The 15,622-nt window shown below is 30.1% G+C and overlaps 3 protein-coding genes across 7 annotated transcripts; all 3 read left to right on the top strand.

Moving 5' to 3' along the window:
* The first annotated feature begins 2,795 nt into the window (after positions 1–2,795).
* Positions 2,796–3,648, top strand: LOC110825192 (Thioredoxin superfamily protein). Its single transcript, XM_022055651.2, has one exon. The coding sequence runs from the start codon at positions 3,072–3,074 to the stop codon at positions 3,378–3,380; it is 309 nt and encodes a 102-aa protein (XP_021911343.1). The 5' UTR covers positions 2,796–3,071; the 3' UTR covers positions 3,381–3,648.
* Positions 3,649–6,497: 2,849 nt separating this feature from the next.
* LOC110821434 (Thioredoxin superfamily protein) lies at positions 6,498–7,301 on the top strand. Its single transcript, XM_022051281.2, has one exon. The coding sequence runs from the start codon at positions 6,743–6,745 to the stop codon at positions 7,052–7,054; it is 312 nt and encodes a 103-aa protein (XP_021906973.1). The 5' UTR covers positions 6,498–6,742; the 3' UTR covers positions 7,055–7,301.
* Positions 7,302–11,073: 3,772 nt separating this feature from the next.
* Positions 11,074–15,024, top strand: LOC110821404 (membrane-anchored ubiquitin-fold protein 3-like). Of its 5 annotated transcripts, none has more exons than XM_022051236.2 (5): positions 11,074–11,341; positions 11,772–11,918; positions 12,259–12,508; positions 13,395–13,565; positions 14,625–15,024. In XM_022051236.2, the coding sequence occupies exons 3-5, from the start codon at positions 12,370–12,372 to the stop codon at positions 14,684–14,686; spliced, it is 372 nt and encodes a 123-aa protein (XP_021906928.1). In that variant the 5' UTR covers positions 11,074–11,341; positions 11,772–11,918; positions 12,259–12,369; the 3' UTR covers positions 14,687–15,024. The 5 variants fall into 5 exon arrangements, with proteins under 5 accessions (XP_021906928.1, XP_021906930.1, XP_021906927.1 ...); XM_022051238.2 differs by having other exon boundaries at positions 11,075–11,337; positions 11,776–11,918; positions 12,279–12,508; XM_022051235.2 differs by having other exon boundaries at positions 11,075–11,337; positions 12,279–12,508.
* Positions 15,025–15,622: the final 598 nt, after the last annotated feature.

Genomic DNA, 15,622 nt, shown 5'->3' with positions numbered 1-15,622 from the left:
AATTATTTTTAATTTAATCTTTAACAAATTTTTATTCATTTTTTATTAAATTAAAACAAAATAAAATAAAATAAAATAAATTGTTGGGTGTTACAATATATATATATATATATATATATATATGTATGTGTGTATATATACATAATAAAAGAAAGAAGGTGAAGGTACTTGGGATAATTAGTGCATGTACATGAAAGTAGTGACTATAATCATGAAATATAGACACCAAGTTGACCCATCTTGTTAAAAAAAACCAGTTGTTGGAGCATGCTGATTGCCGCACAACTATGGAATATATATATATATATATGTGTGTGTGTGTGTGTGTGTGTATGTATATATATCATATGTTGTAACAAATCTTGCAAAGTTTGGACAGGACAGTGCTAACTACATTGTGTTATATAATCCATTTTATTTTCTTGCCAAGATATATATTATTTTGTTATCAATAAATAAGTTCAATTTTATAGTTTACATATTAAATATATTATTTTGTGATTTTTTTTAAAAAAAAAACTATTTATAATTTCCAAATATTAATATTAAATATCAAATTTTAATATTTTCTAGTTAAAAAATTAAGCCCATTAAACTATAATATTTCAAAAGGGCCAAAATGTATGCAGTGTGTTGACCGGCCTAGTCCACGTAATATGCCACACCGGCGGGCCTGGCTTTCTGACCGTATTAACTGGACCCGGAAAAGCCCGACTCGGACCATAGTGGGCCACAGTTTTTGGGTCTATTTTATTTTATTTTTATTAACTGTTATATTATTTTAAACTCACCGTACATAAATATACAAATTGATATATCTATATATATTATTTTATAAAATTTAATTAATAGATAAGTTGGAGGATAAAAATCGCTACCTAGTATTTTATAAAAAATATATATATATTTATAGACTTAAATACTAAATTAGTTTTTGTATTATTTTTAAATATTTAAATTCGCGATCGTAATAATTTTTAATTTATTTTTAGTATATTTATTTGTGAACGATGTGCGTTTTAGTAATTTTTTTTGTTAAATACTATTAATATTATTAATAAATTTGTCACGTAATAATAAATTAGACACATAAATATTTTTGATACGGGCCAATTTAAATATTTAAAAATAATATAAACACCAATTTAGTGTTTGAGCATATATATATATATGATAATCTAAAGGTAAAATTTATATGGGGATAATATTGGGGGAGCTTTGCCATATACTTATTCGATAATGATTATGATGATGACATCGCAATGTGCATCCATGCATTTGCATATTATGTGTTTATGAATATTGTACCATCCATAGTTCATATACATACATATTCATATTATGGGTATGCGTATATATTATATTTTGGGCATGGAGCATATATATATATACATATATATATATATATACGTGGCATAATATTCTCCGACAGTGATGAATGAAAGAATTGTTACATGTTGATGAAGAGATGATGCAGAACAAAAGAGAAAATTCGATCTGTTTATAGAATTTAATTAGGGCCAACCAGGCATCCTTCTTTTACTTCTTCCTCTTTCTGCTTTTTCATTCAACTATTGCCCTTTGACATTTAGCAAAGATCAATATAGAATCATATACATATATACATGTATATATATATATACACACACACACACATAATATCTACATACAAAGTTGCTAAAATTTTCTAACCCCATACGTATATATGTATATAATTAATTTCACAGAGTAATATGATAATTTATTTTAAATTTAATTATAAAGTTTACATTAAATTTTTAAAAATTGTGCACGAGTCAGATTTAATATTAATTAAATTATTATTATTTTTTTCAAATTATATATAGAGTCATCATTAATATATATATATATAAGGTAGACAAGAAGTAATTTCTTTTGGGGACCAATATGGAGCAAAGTTAGGATGAATATATATATATATATATACATGTATATATAGATTGGATAAACCCGTATCTTTCTCCACATCTGCAGTCAGTAATATCGACGCAATAAATATGTACATGTAAATATATATATATATATATATATAAATATGTGTGTGTATGTATATATATGTATCACAATCACTTTTCATGTAAAACTACAAAGCTACGTCATCATGGGCCATCACCCATCAACATACGAACTTCAACTGTCAAACTCAAGTTCATGATATATACATATTTTTCAATGCATATTACGTATAGTGATAATTAGATTGTAGTTGGAATTCGTACACGCATATAGATATACGCACACAGATAATTATATATGTGACTATACGTATATACACGTACATACACGGACGCGGAAACACATTAAAACGGTATCGCAATTTAAAATTAATTTCATGTTTATTAATTAATTAATTAATTTGCATGTGATATGCTATATACCAGGCAGCAGCCGAAAGGTATTCTGCTAATATATATATATATACATATTCCAACAATTCTGATGTTGTACGGACATCAGAAATATATTATATATAAATGATTATATTTGGTAATTAATTATAATTAAACTAAGATTAATTATAAATATACAAATTGATATATCTATATGTATGTATATATAAGCTAGGTGATGCTGGCTAGATATGCAACTTGTCCAAAGCACATCAGGGTCACAATCATGCAAATTATAGGGGCCAATTTTTCTTATCCAAACAAATATCTCAAAGAACTTCCTCCTTTCTTTAAATTTTATATTATATTATATTATACTATACTATATTATATAATTATATTATATCGTAAAAGTGTTATATCATATAACCACACCACACCAGGCCCCTTATAAATAAGAGCTCGCATAATCCCAAAGTCCACCATAGCCAACTTACTCATCTTCCTTTTTCCTCCTCACTTGTATAATTATACACATACATTCGCATGTACGTGTGTGTATATGTGTATATATATATATATAGTTGATCCTTCTTTCGAGCTTTGGTAAACCCACTTGTATCTGCATTCGTTCTTGATCTTTTCTTGATCAGTTATTTCTAACTGACCCATCTGAGAAAACTACAAGTGCTATACATATATAGGTATAGAGATATAGTTATGGAGAGAATAAGGGATTTGGCGTCAAAGAAAGCATGTGTGATATTCACAAAGAGTTCATGCTGCATGTGCCATAGCATCAAGGCACTGTTCTACGAGCTGGGAGCAAGCCCTGCAATTCACGAGCTCGATCAAGACGTTAATGGCAGAGAAATGGAATGGGCTCTGCGAAGTTTAGGCTGCAACCCCGCCGTTCCGGCCGTCTTCATCGGTGGAAAATACGTCGGCTGTGCCAAAGATGTCATCTCCCTCCATGTCGATGGGTCTCTCAAGCACATGCTCATGGAGGCTAAAGCTATCTGGTTCTAGATAAAGATATATATATATATATATATACATACACATATACATGTGTATGTATATATGTGATTGTGAATGTAGTATATATATATATGTATAAGATAAAATAGCTCTAATACCATGTTGAGAAAGGTGGCAATGTTGTATTAAGGGCTTTGTTTTTTCCTTGAGTTCCTTGAGCACATTGTGTGCAGAAAATGATCAGTACTGATCATGAATAGGTACTGTTTGGTTGTTAATAATTTTCTGTAAGTACAGTATAATGTTTCAAACCAAATCCTCTACAGTTTCTGTTTCTGTATATATATATATATATATATATATGGCTTATATATGTGAAAAAATAATATTATACATACATGAACTTAATTATATCATACTATATATAAACACACAGATATATACAATCTTAATTTTGATGATATAGATTCGGATATATAGATAACCTTGTAATTTTTAAGGGACTTTATTCTATCCGAGTATGTGTGTGTGTGTGTGTGTGTGTATACATATATATATATACCCAGAAATTCTGTAAAAAAATAAATAAATGAACTAATTATTACACAGAACAAAAACACGAAGAGGGATTAGTCTAAATTAAAAAATATTTAATTTTATACTATTTTTAGGTCTATTACTTCATTTAAATTTATATTTTCTGAATTTTATTTACAAAAAAAAATGACTCCAGTTAGTTAAATTAGTTAAAGGATCTCTATATATAAATATATATATATATGTGTGTGTGTGTGTGTGTGTGTATATATATATATATTTCTTCTCAGCAGTACTACTGATCTTTAAGAATGATTCGAGTTTTAATTGGAGCCCGAAGACGTCAAAAAAATAGTAAACAGAAATCTTAGAGAATATATATATGTATATATATGTATTTATATCCCTTAAAGTGCTGTTAATTAAATGACTACACTTGAAATTATTCTATAGATACATTTATATACACATACATATACATATATATGTATATATTCCAGAGAACTTTCTCCATGCCTCAGACAATTATAGACATAGTTGGAACTTAAAAAAATTGTTCAGGAACAAACAACGACAAAAAGTACAAATTCTCCATCTTTAAATTGTGAGGCTCTAATAATATTTAATTATTTAATTTGGATCACTCTCTCCTCAAACCCTGGACACATGGTGCAATATATACCAGCCGTGCATGATTTACAAAATTTCAATTGTTATAATAATCTTTACATACACACACATGTATACGTATATGTGTATGTATATGCCACGTGTACCTTACCCTTTTAATATAGGCTGGTGGGCAATCCAACAAAATAAAAAGGTGAAATCCCAGAAACTTTTCATGTCCTCCCCCCCATGTATTCCTCCATATCCAAAAAGCCTCAAGGTTTGCCATATCATGATTCTCTTCATCCATATCTACATACATTTATATATATATATATATAATATATATAGAGAGTATATATATAAAGGCTTAAACTTAGTTTTCTATTTAACCCCATATATTTTTTTTTATTTTAAAGTATCTATTCTTTTTTATTTTAAATTATCTTTAAACAAAGTTAAGTCACTATTAAGTCATCGCATCCTCGTGTGACTTAATTTGTCGGTGACGGAAACTTGCTTGTGTACCGAGATGGAAGCTGACGTGAAAAAAAATTTTACAGTCATTATTGAGTGAAAAATCAATGATTTCTATTCTCATATTCATATATCGAATGATCTCTAATAATTTTTTATTAACGATATCGTGGATCTCTTAACAAAAGATGTACATGACGATTTCTTAAATATTTTAAAATCTTTTTTATCATCTTGTACAAAAAAAATAAAAATCAATGACACATGGCGGGTCACATGGTGTTGATTAATTTTGACTTAATTTTTGTAAAATGTAGGTGTTGATTTAGAAAAAAACTATAAAGGCTTAGAGATGTTGCATTGATTTTTTTTTATATTCATATTTAAGCCCATATGTATATATATGCGCTAAGAATAGATATATGGCATACATATGTATATTTTGATTATACATGTTCACATACCCGATTATACATACACACATACATAGAGACATGCGTGCATGGGTTGATAAGTTAAAGAAATATATAAACAAAGGAATCTAGATAAGCAAAAAGGACCTTTAACTAGTTGTGTGCTCATGTATATTCACCAAGGCAAGAGTTGGATTCTTGTCGTGCGCACGTGTAAGAGTTGGGATAGTGGTTCACACGTGTGAGCATGATATATATATATATATATACACACACACACACGCACACACACACACATATATTTATGTCCCTGTACGAGTGTGTGTATAAGCAGCACTAGTTGTTGGCTTGTAATGCACTCTAGCTAAGCTAGCTGGTAGACTAGCTACAACCGTATTCTATATATATATTTGAGATATATATATATATATATATATATTAGATACACTGGTGTTTCTTTCTAAATAGCTTCCCCACGTGCGAGAGAGAGGAGGAGGAGGAGGAGGAGGAGGAGGAGGAGAAGAATCCTAGCTAGTGGGTGGGCACAGGACAAAGAGTTGAAGCCACCGAAAGAAAATCTCTGTCTCAATCTTTCTCCATAAGGGATTCAAAGAAGGTGATCTCGAGAATCCTTTCGTAATTGACTAATACCTTTACATACATATATATGTATAGTCATTTTTCTTCTGTCTTTGTTACATGTAGTTTTCTAAGAAGGTGTATAACAGCCCATAAAATCTATGCAAAAAGCTGACAAACAACTGGCAAATAATTTTTTTTTGCTTAACTTTTTGGTTCCATAAATTGAGGCAAAAGATGTAAATTAATGTATATATATGTCTATGTACGACTAATATTTAACACTGATCACATGGGTAGTACGTATTAGCCTTAATGAAGAAATTATAAGGATCTCAAACGTGTGTGTGTGTGTATATATATATATATATTATGAATAATCAGCAGCCAACTTGTAGGTTCTCAGTCCATGAGAAAACAGTAGTCTCTTTCCTGTAAAGCCACTTTATAAATTAGGGCATCTAAATAAAGCACGTTCCCTTTTGAATGTTCTTTGTTCAACAGAAGAGAAGTCTACTATACACTGTCCCTATAAATACTCCACCATGAAAGCTTAAGTTCCAACAAGCCTTGAGCTTTTTAAGTTTTTTCCAAAAACCCTTTTCATCACCTTTAACTTCCCCCCTCTCCCACCCTCCCTTCCATTCTTAATCACCATTAGATCGAATTCACCCCGAATTCGATCTAATGGTTTTTCGATTCTAATAACTCCATTCCCGAAGTTGTAAATACTTCGCTTAAACTTAGTCATCTCGATCGATTGTGTTATATTACCCAGAAAAAGAACTTATTATCATGGACAAGGTGATGAGATTAGCTTCTGAGAAGGGCGTGGTGATATTCAGCAAGAGCTCTTGCTGTCTCTGCTACGCTGTGAATATACTGTTTCAAGAACTTGGCGTGAGGCCATTGATGTACGAGATTGATCAGGACCCGGAGGGGCGGGAGATGGAGAAAGCGCTAATGAGGTTGGGCTGCAATGCGCCGGTACCGGCGGTTTTCATTGCCGGAAAACTGATCGGATCAACCAACGAGGTCATGTCACTTCACTTAAGCGGCTCGCTCATTCCTCAGCTCAAGCCCTACATGCAGCAAACTATGTCCTAAATTAGTAATTATCATAATTTATCATGACCAAAATGGAATTAGAATAAACTTCTGGGGCCTTATCAAATTATCATTATTATTATTAAGTGTGTATTTTGTAGTTTCTCCCCCCCCCCCCCCCCCCCCCCATCCCCATGTTGGTTTCAAGCTGTACTTGGTAGTTTAAGTTGGATTAATAGCTTATAGTTTGCTTGTGTAATCTCTGTTTATCTTTATTAATGAAATTAATTAGCTTTAATATAATGTATTTATTTCTCAATTTAATTAAAATGTAAGTACTACTTTAATTTTATTTGAAATTATATTTTTTTTTTGTAAAAATCTTTAGTTAAAATTAAAAAAAAATTGTACAAATAAATTGAATTCCAAGCTTACCCTAATTCAAATTAAGCTACTATGCTTTTGGCTATAAGTCATTATTTAATTATAAATGCCTAAAGCAAGATTATTAAACTTTCCCCCCCACAAAAGCCACCTTGATTATAAAATTTCTTATGAACATCCTCACAAAATTAAATATTAAATTACATGGGTAGATTCTATTTTTAATATACACACACACACACACATATATATATATATATCAAAATTTGTGGTAAAAGATTATTAAACTGAAAATTCTACAACCATGAGATTATCTATTCATGTATAGCTAAATCACATATTATTAAATGGAAACTATATATTAATTAACTATAAATTATAATTTTCACTAGATAAGTTCTTTATATGAACAAAGAAATCTCATATTAATGCATTTATTATTCCTTCATATGTAGAAAAGATTGATGAAAGAACAAAAAAATTCTCCACTTTCTTCTACTATCCACTTACCCAATTTTGATTCTCCAACTTTTAGATAAAGAAAGGCATTCAATTCCTTCGCCTTTTCAAATTGAATTTCCCTTACAATTTCCTCTGCAGTTTTCATCTCAATGGTTACTACGACGATAATCGTAATGTGTATGGAGAGCAGAACGAGATAGATATATCTATTTTTATACTCAATCTTACTGATAAAAAATTATAAGCTTATAACTATTTTATAGTCGAAGTAGATAAAAAAATTATTTAACTTTTATCATGTCACGGCTTCATTTATTTATTTTTTAATTATAAATTTTTTTTTGTTTATAGCATGAAGTAGGTTTATTTATCTTCATATTTGTTTTACTGATAAAAAATTTAAATCTATAAACATTTTATATCCGAGGTAGATTAAAAATTATTTAATTATCATTATGTCACTTGCTTCATTTATTTATTTTTATTTTTTTTAAAGTTATTTTTATAGAAAATATCTATTTAAGTTTATATATATCTAAGAATAAAATAAAACAAATATATCTAGTATAATTATATTAATGATATACATCAACAAATTATCATAAAAAGTACACACTTAGATAAAGTTATATATATATATATATATATATTATGGCTTTCTATTATTATTATTTTTCAAAAGGTAAGAGTAGTATATTTATAAGGCATGATAGAGAAAGCTAATCCCAAGCATAACAATATTAAGTAAGAAAAACATAATATCAAGATTTATGAACCCTTTTTAGATTGGAAATAGTTTACTCGAATTCCCCATCCTTCTTTTAATTGTTTCAATAAGAAGAATTTAAAATTAATCAAGAACACGACTGTTTAGTAGTTATAACTCATGTGTTTTACTTGAATATCGTGAGTTTTATTTCTCTTAAAATGTATCATTATTTTGTAGTTGTATTACAATCTGACGGTGGTTGATATTTAATATTTAATTTAATAAAATATAAAACTTAATTCATTAATATGTTAATAAGACTGATGACTAAATTGATTAAGTACATGCAAAACATATATTCTGTCGTTAAGTTTCTTTGGTTGGAATACTATAAGAGTACAAACCTCAATTTAAAATATTTATCTTTAAAAAAAATTCAAAAATTATTGCAAGAAATGTACAATTACGAATAAGCTTCACCGATAAATATTATATAATTCTTACAGTACTCGAGTAAAATTATGATAAACTCATTTTTTTTCTTTTATAGATAAGGCTTTAAAAACAAAAATATGTAAGATTAAACTTTTAATTATATCAAACATCGAGATAGTGCGCGTCAGCTACATTGAGAATATTATGATAGTAAAAGTAATAGATGTAACAAATAATAAATTGACATATTATATAAAATAAATTGACAAACTAATTATTAAACAATTGATCCAATGACTTACTAATTGATATAATGATTTTCTCGAATCTAAGTGATGCGAGAAAAATATTTATAAATAATAAGAATAAGATTATACTAGTGTCTTAATGTACGAGTGACTAATCTATTAGTTCCTCCCGGCAACTTTTCATGATAAGATTAAAATTGGATCGAGTGGCTTAAAATATTTCATAAATCACATTCTTTAGCTATAAAAGTGGAGTAGAAATTTGTAGTATTTAGCAGATTTTGAGAGAATATATATATATATATATATATACAAACACACATATATAAGTATATGGTTCTCCTCCATTTTCTCTGTGGATTCTGATTGATCCATGCCGGGGGGAAGAGATTAAAAAGTGCTTTATGGACTGCCTTGGCAATACCCCACCAATAGACAAGTCCAAATCCTAAGGGGGGGAAAAGCCATTATTCTCAGCCCACAGACTAAGGAAAAGCAATTCGGACTTGTATAGAATATTTCTATACGTATACTTTATATCATAGATTGCCTGATTGGAAAAAAAAAAATAATAATAATAATAAATTCAATATTATCTGTCAAGAATTTTGCTTCCTAAGAATATTTTTTAAAAAATAATTTTATATTTTTTAAAAATTGAAGGTAGCAAATAATTGTAATTTTCGCAGCCCGAAATCTAATAATTTTCACTTTTCGTTTTTACAAAAGTATTTTAAATTTTTACCCAGTAATTTTAAATGTTAAAAGTTCAAAATTCCAACTAAACACACTCTTAAATCAACAGTATCTAATATTTACACACACACACAAAAAAAAAAAAAAAAAGCATACTACTTTTTATAAAAAGTTGATATGTCACTTCCCTAAAACTAAAGAAAAAGCACTGGACATGAAAAAAAAATGACCAACTTAATTTTGTTCCTTTGAGAAATAGATGGTGTACAGCTTGCTCAATTAGGAAACCTTCTCATGAAGAAAAATTCTCCACACACACATATATATATATATATAATATATATATGTATATATAATATATATAAATATATATATATAAAAAAGCTATGAGTAACAGAGCTTATTTGTGGAAACAGCAAAATTCCAACCCAATCTCCAATGTCTTTGCCTTGCTGTGGCTTTGCAGGCAACCTTTTTAGCATTATGGTTGTCATTATCTTCTATATTCTCTCCTCTTAGCCACCCAAATGGACCACAGTCACACACATATACATACATACATACATATATATATATATTACATATACGTAGATGTATATAAATATTGTAGTACAAGCCTAAAAATCGTGATAATCACACGACCGGATATTATAATTATAAAAACTATTACATTTTATTTTTCTAAATTTAATTATGATGATTAAATTGAATTTTCACTAAATACGTTAAAAAAAGTATTTTATAATAATTAAAGTTTTTTAAATTGGAATAATTTATTTGCTAGTAAAAACGCCTGCGCTGCGTAAGCAACTAGACCGGTGGTTTCCGTTTTATTTCCGTTCGTATATTTGGTCGGTAAACGTAACAGACTAACGACCCGGCGTCTGGGGTCTATGCTCTACTCCGCCTATCGGTTCTCGACCGTTGGATCTTCAACTACCAATGAGGCGCGTACATGAAATTATTCCCACACAACAAGCTCCACTCAACGGAACATCTCGCACCCAATCGCTGCTCTCTAAAAAAGTCACGGTATGGGGATTTAAACGTGGCACATTCTTGATGCAGGTGTAGGAAAATCATGTCTAGACGCGAGCATACCAAATAATTGTCCAAAAATATTATTTCTTTCTGTTAACAGTTCCGCGTCTGGCGTTCATTTCCCCTTTCCTCATCTTTTCTGGTTTAAGGACTGGAGTTTTCTCAATGGGAAGGAGAAGAGGGGAAAAAGAAAGAGAAAAAAATTAATTAGATATATATAGAAGAAGAGAAGAATCGTTAAGAGAAAATTAACTGACAAACAAATAAGAGCACGAGGAGTCAGCGAAGGAAACATCTCTCTCTTCTTGCTCTTGATCGAAGCACCGACGCTCTTTACTTGAAAACCCTAATCAATGGCTTCTTGATTGGTAGGTAAGCTCTCTAGTTTGTTTTTTAATCGCTTTCTTGATTTTTTGTATTCTACAAAGAAAATTTTTCGTAATCCTCTTGTTGTTTTGGAATTCGTGTTCTGCTTTATTTTTCTGATTGATTGTTGCCGTCTGGTCGTTGAGAAAGTGGATTATGAACCACAAATCCCGACTCGCTGTTTCTCTACAATTTAATTTGAGATTTTCATCTTTATTAATTCAAATAGTTGCGTCAAGCTCGTGTGTTGACTCATTGAAGACTAGGATAAGTCCTTCGTTTTGGTTTCAAATTTGATGAATTTGATGGTTATTATCAGGTTGATCAGTTAATTTGTTGGAAATCTCCTATAATTAGAAGGAATATATACACATATTATTCTCTACTTCTTTTCCTTCGAAACTATTTGATGTTAAGATTCTGCGTTTTGATGCAGGAAGGTTGGTTGATAGCTTTTTAACCAGAGACGTCATCTGATCATATGAAGTGTTTACTTCCTTGGATTGTTTCTCTAGCCACGGATTTGGATGTACTGTTTTTGCACGTTCTTCTATCGAACAAATATTTTTGCAGATTTGCGGAGGTATTAGTCAGCATGTGTAATTTGGATTTTCCTCGTTTCTTGGCGTTAAAATTGATTCAGTCACTTAATGCATATTTCTGTTCCTGATTTCCAGACAATTTGATTTTGCCTCATGGTTTTCCTAAATTTTTTTCTCAAAAACATTTCCAGGAAAGGAGCCAGAATTTATTATCTAATTTTCTTTCATTAGATTGAAGTTGACCTGGTAATAGATCGTATTAAATAATTTTCTTTCAAATCGATTAGGGATTCAAAATTTAGTTTCTTATTTATTCTTCGTTTGCTCAGTTTTCTCTAAAAATGGAGCCAGAATTGTGGAGATCTTGATTTTTAGTATCAGGTGTTTTATTTCTTCTGCAGGTGATCAGAGTGAGACTGAATTCTTGCTCTGGAACCATTCATTTATTATTGCCTTGGATCTGCAACCTGAGAAAGGAGAGGCTAGACTACTATGGCTGAAGGTGATGAGAATAATGGTATTGAGCTTAAATTTCGCATTTTCGATGGAACAGATATAGGCCATCGTAAATACGCATCATCGACTACCGTAGCAAGTCTTAAGCAAAGGCTTGTTGCTGAGTGGCCGGCAGGTTATCCATCTTATCTCTCCCTCCTTTCATTTTCCCGAAATGGTCAAAGTACGAAATTACATTTTCTGTTATCTGGCCACTCTTGGAGCTGTGTCGATTTTGAGGACCATTTCTATAATCTTCTTCGATTTGTCTTCCTATCTGTTATGCATTTTCAAATAACTAATAGGCACATGATGCTCCTGCTGCGGCCTTTGATCTATTTTAAAATTTTAAAGAGTTTGCATCTTATGGACATAAATTAGACTGTTGGCATGATTGATAGAGGACAAGTCAATATTGGAAAAAACTGCTAAAAATGCTTATCTTGGCTCAATCTCATTTTATTGAATGATGCAGGCCAAAAAGACGAGTTTAATAAATTAATTTGAATCAGCTGAAAAGATCACTGTTAGAATTATAAGAACATGTATGGCTGACGAATTTTGTATTGTCTTATGAAAAAATGAATAGTAACAGGATTTCATGTGTAAAGATGAACAGTGATGTAGTTAAGCCAATAATATTGCAAGGAAGTTATTTTAATGAATATTTTAATGAATATTTGAAAGGAGGGGAGTTACTGGGGTTATCATTTGGAGCAAATGAAGTAATTGAAGTGCTAAAACTCTGGCTTTAAGTTTTATTTTTTCCTATCTTTTGTTGCCATATGGATTCTCTTTTTCCCTTTTGCCTCTCTTTGTCTCTCAACTATCTTTCTAGTGTGACTAAAAGATCTGAAATTACAAGGTATTTTCTCCTTCCTCTTCTTCCTTTTTTTTTTTTTGTTTTTGAAGGACATGGTTATTGTGAGTTCACATGGAATATATCTAACCTCATATCCTCATCTGAGTGGTTTCTATTGCTGCATTTTCCAAGTTTTTTGACCATGTTTTCTGCTTCACAGATAAAACAGTGTCACCAAAGTCACAAAACGATCTGAAACTTATACATGCCGGTAAAATTTTGGAAAATGGAAAGACACTTGCTGATTCCAGAATTACCTTTGGGGAACTTCCTAGTGGTGTTATCACCATGCATGTAGTTGTACAGCCACTTGCACCTAAAAAGAAGACAGGTTTGTTCAGTTCTTTTCCATAAAACTTCATCGTAATATGGTGGTGTTTTTTGGTTTGAAAACTTGTTAGTGGTTGCTTGTATTTTTTATATATTGTTAAATAAGTAATGTTTTACTGCTCAAAAGAAAAACTTCATCGTAATGCAGGTGATCTCTTAGGCATTGCACAATAACTTTTCATCCTCAATTTTATTCTTTGAATTTCTATGGTACTTGTTTTTCTCCCACTGTTTTTATTTTTTTGGCAAATTGTAAATATAATACCTGTTAAAATTGTTCAAAATTTTGTTTCTTTATGATGTTCCCTTCCTCTTCCTGTTAAAAGAGAAGCAGAACAGAAGGATTTGGGAGTTTTCTGATATTGCATAAAGCATTGTTGATAACAGCTCGTGTATGAATCCAGTTTCTTAAAGTGTAGATAATTGAAACTACTTGATCCTGTTAAGGCACAGCATTGGCGTATGTCAATCTTTAAGTTTATTGGCTTGCCTTATGGGTATCGGTTACCTTCTATTTTGTTTGAGATAACCGGATTACCTTTAGATAACTGGTTTAGTTCATCAAGTTGTCCAGGAATAGTTGTATCCATTGGTCCTGTGATATCAAATGGAAAAGGGTTCATACACTTGGATTTAGATTAAAATGTTTAAAATCTTTATTTACTATTAACATCAATGCTTGCTTCATGTTGAATATAAAAGATATGGTAATTGTGTTTTTAATATTTTGGATGAGATCATAATCTGTACATTATTTCTCAGGTACTTTTCTTTGGAGTATTGATAACTGATTACATTAAGCTATCTATGTCGTATGTTTATAGAAGCAAGAGATAAATTGTGTAGTTGCGAGACCTGATTTACTTTTCTGTCTGTTGAAGAATTAACTATTGTTTTGCCATCACTATATGCTTTCTTCTCTCTCGTCCTCTGTTGTTATAAGTCTGAGTAATCATATTTCTGTGCTTCATGTTATAAGGTTGTGCCTCTTTTAAACACTCTATGATTATCTAACTGTCTCTTTATTTTTTCTCTCTCTTCTGTCCGATTTGGCGAGCAGCAAGCAAGAAGAACAAGGGGGAGATGCAGAAGCTGAATTCTTGCTCCTGTTCCATCCTTTAATTTGGGAAGCAGGTCCTGTTCCTGAAATTTTAATGTCTTTGTGTACTTGCTGTCCTTTATGATTCAGTCCACTGTTACAAGATCAAAATGGCATTGTCAGGATAGTTGGTGAGTTGTGTTAATGTTGTAATTAGTTTTCTTCTGTAAAATGCCAAAGGGGGCAGTTTGTTTTTTTTGCTTTTTTTTGTTTTTTGTTTTTTTATGCCACAACAAAAGTTCCTTCTATGTTTGGTTTCTTCCGTGGTTCAAGTTTGACGCCCTGGTTCAAATGTTCCTGTACTTAGTGAATTAATTGAGATGAGCCTCCCCTACATTGGGTTGGCAGTTTAGGTGTTTTATATTTGAGAATCAATCAATCTGAAATTTCATATTTAATGTCAATGGAACAATAAACTTTAAACATATTGAACATATAAGACAAGTGGAGCTCCACTTAAAATGGGGCCTTCTTACGCTGTCAAATATTATTTTGGTATGAGACAATTTTACATATTAATATTGACTTTCATTTAGTATTTTAAAAATGATATTAAACAAGATTTGTAGTGAATATAAATTTAGATAGTTTTTTTTTTTTATTTTTTATTTAATTTTGTCCAAGATATCTCTGAAATTCAAAGAGCAATCTCTTGTACTCCAATACAACCTCAAAGCTACATCTGTTATGGAATCATTTCAAATATCCAATTAATCAACCAATCAATTAATTTTTAATATAAAGAGTCAACTAGTATTTCAATAATATATTTTTAGTTTTAATATTATATAAACAACATGATATTGCTATGTTAGTTAAAAATACTACATAAATAATAGTTTATATTTAAATGATTTACAGTAAATATAAGAATTACCGATAATAAACTAATATTTCATTTTTATATTAAAAATATTAAAGTGGTATTACATAAATGAATATATTTATTAATTTAAAAT

This window comes from Carica papaya, chromosome 5, assembly GCF_054855325.1.
Source record: "Carica papaya isolate Zhongbai chromosome 5, ASM5485532v1, whole genome shotgun sequence".
Classification (NCBI taxonomy): Eukaryota; Viridiplantae; Streptophyta; class Magnoliopsida; order Brassicales; family Caricaceae; genus Carica; species Carica papaya.
The sequence above is the reverse complement of the archived record's forward strand: the minus strand, read 5'-3'. Positions and strand labels throughout refer to the sequence as shown.

What these genes read in the sequence shown, in the direction of transcription:
- LOC110825192 (XM_022055651.2), top strand. Translation starts at nt 3,072, where the DNA reads ATGGAGAGAATAAGGGATTTGGCGTCAAAGAAAGCATGTGTGATATTC.
- LOC110821434 (XM_022051281.2), top strand. Translation starts at nt 6,743, where the DNA reads ATGGACAAGGTGATGAGATTAGCTTCTGAGAAGGGCGTGGTGATATTC.
- LOC110821404 (XM_022051236.2), top strand. Translation starts at nt 12,370, where the DNA reads ATGGCTGAAGGTGATGAGAATAATGGTATTGAGCTTAAATTTCGCATT. An exon ending in TGTTGCTGAGTGGCCGGCAG is followed by an intron (nt 12,509 to 13,394) that starts GTTATCCATCTT and finishes TCTGCTTCACAG; the next exon opens with ATAAAACAGTGTCACCAAAG. An exon ending in TGCACCTAAAAAGAAGACAG is followed by an intron (nt 13,566 to 14,624) that starts GTTTGTTCAGTT and finishes TTTGGCGAGCAG; the next exon opens with CAAGCAAGAAGAACAAGGGG.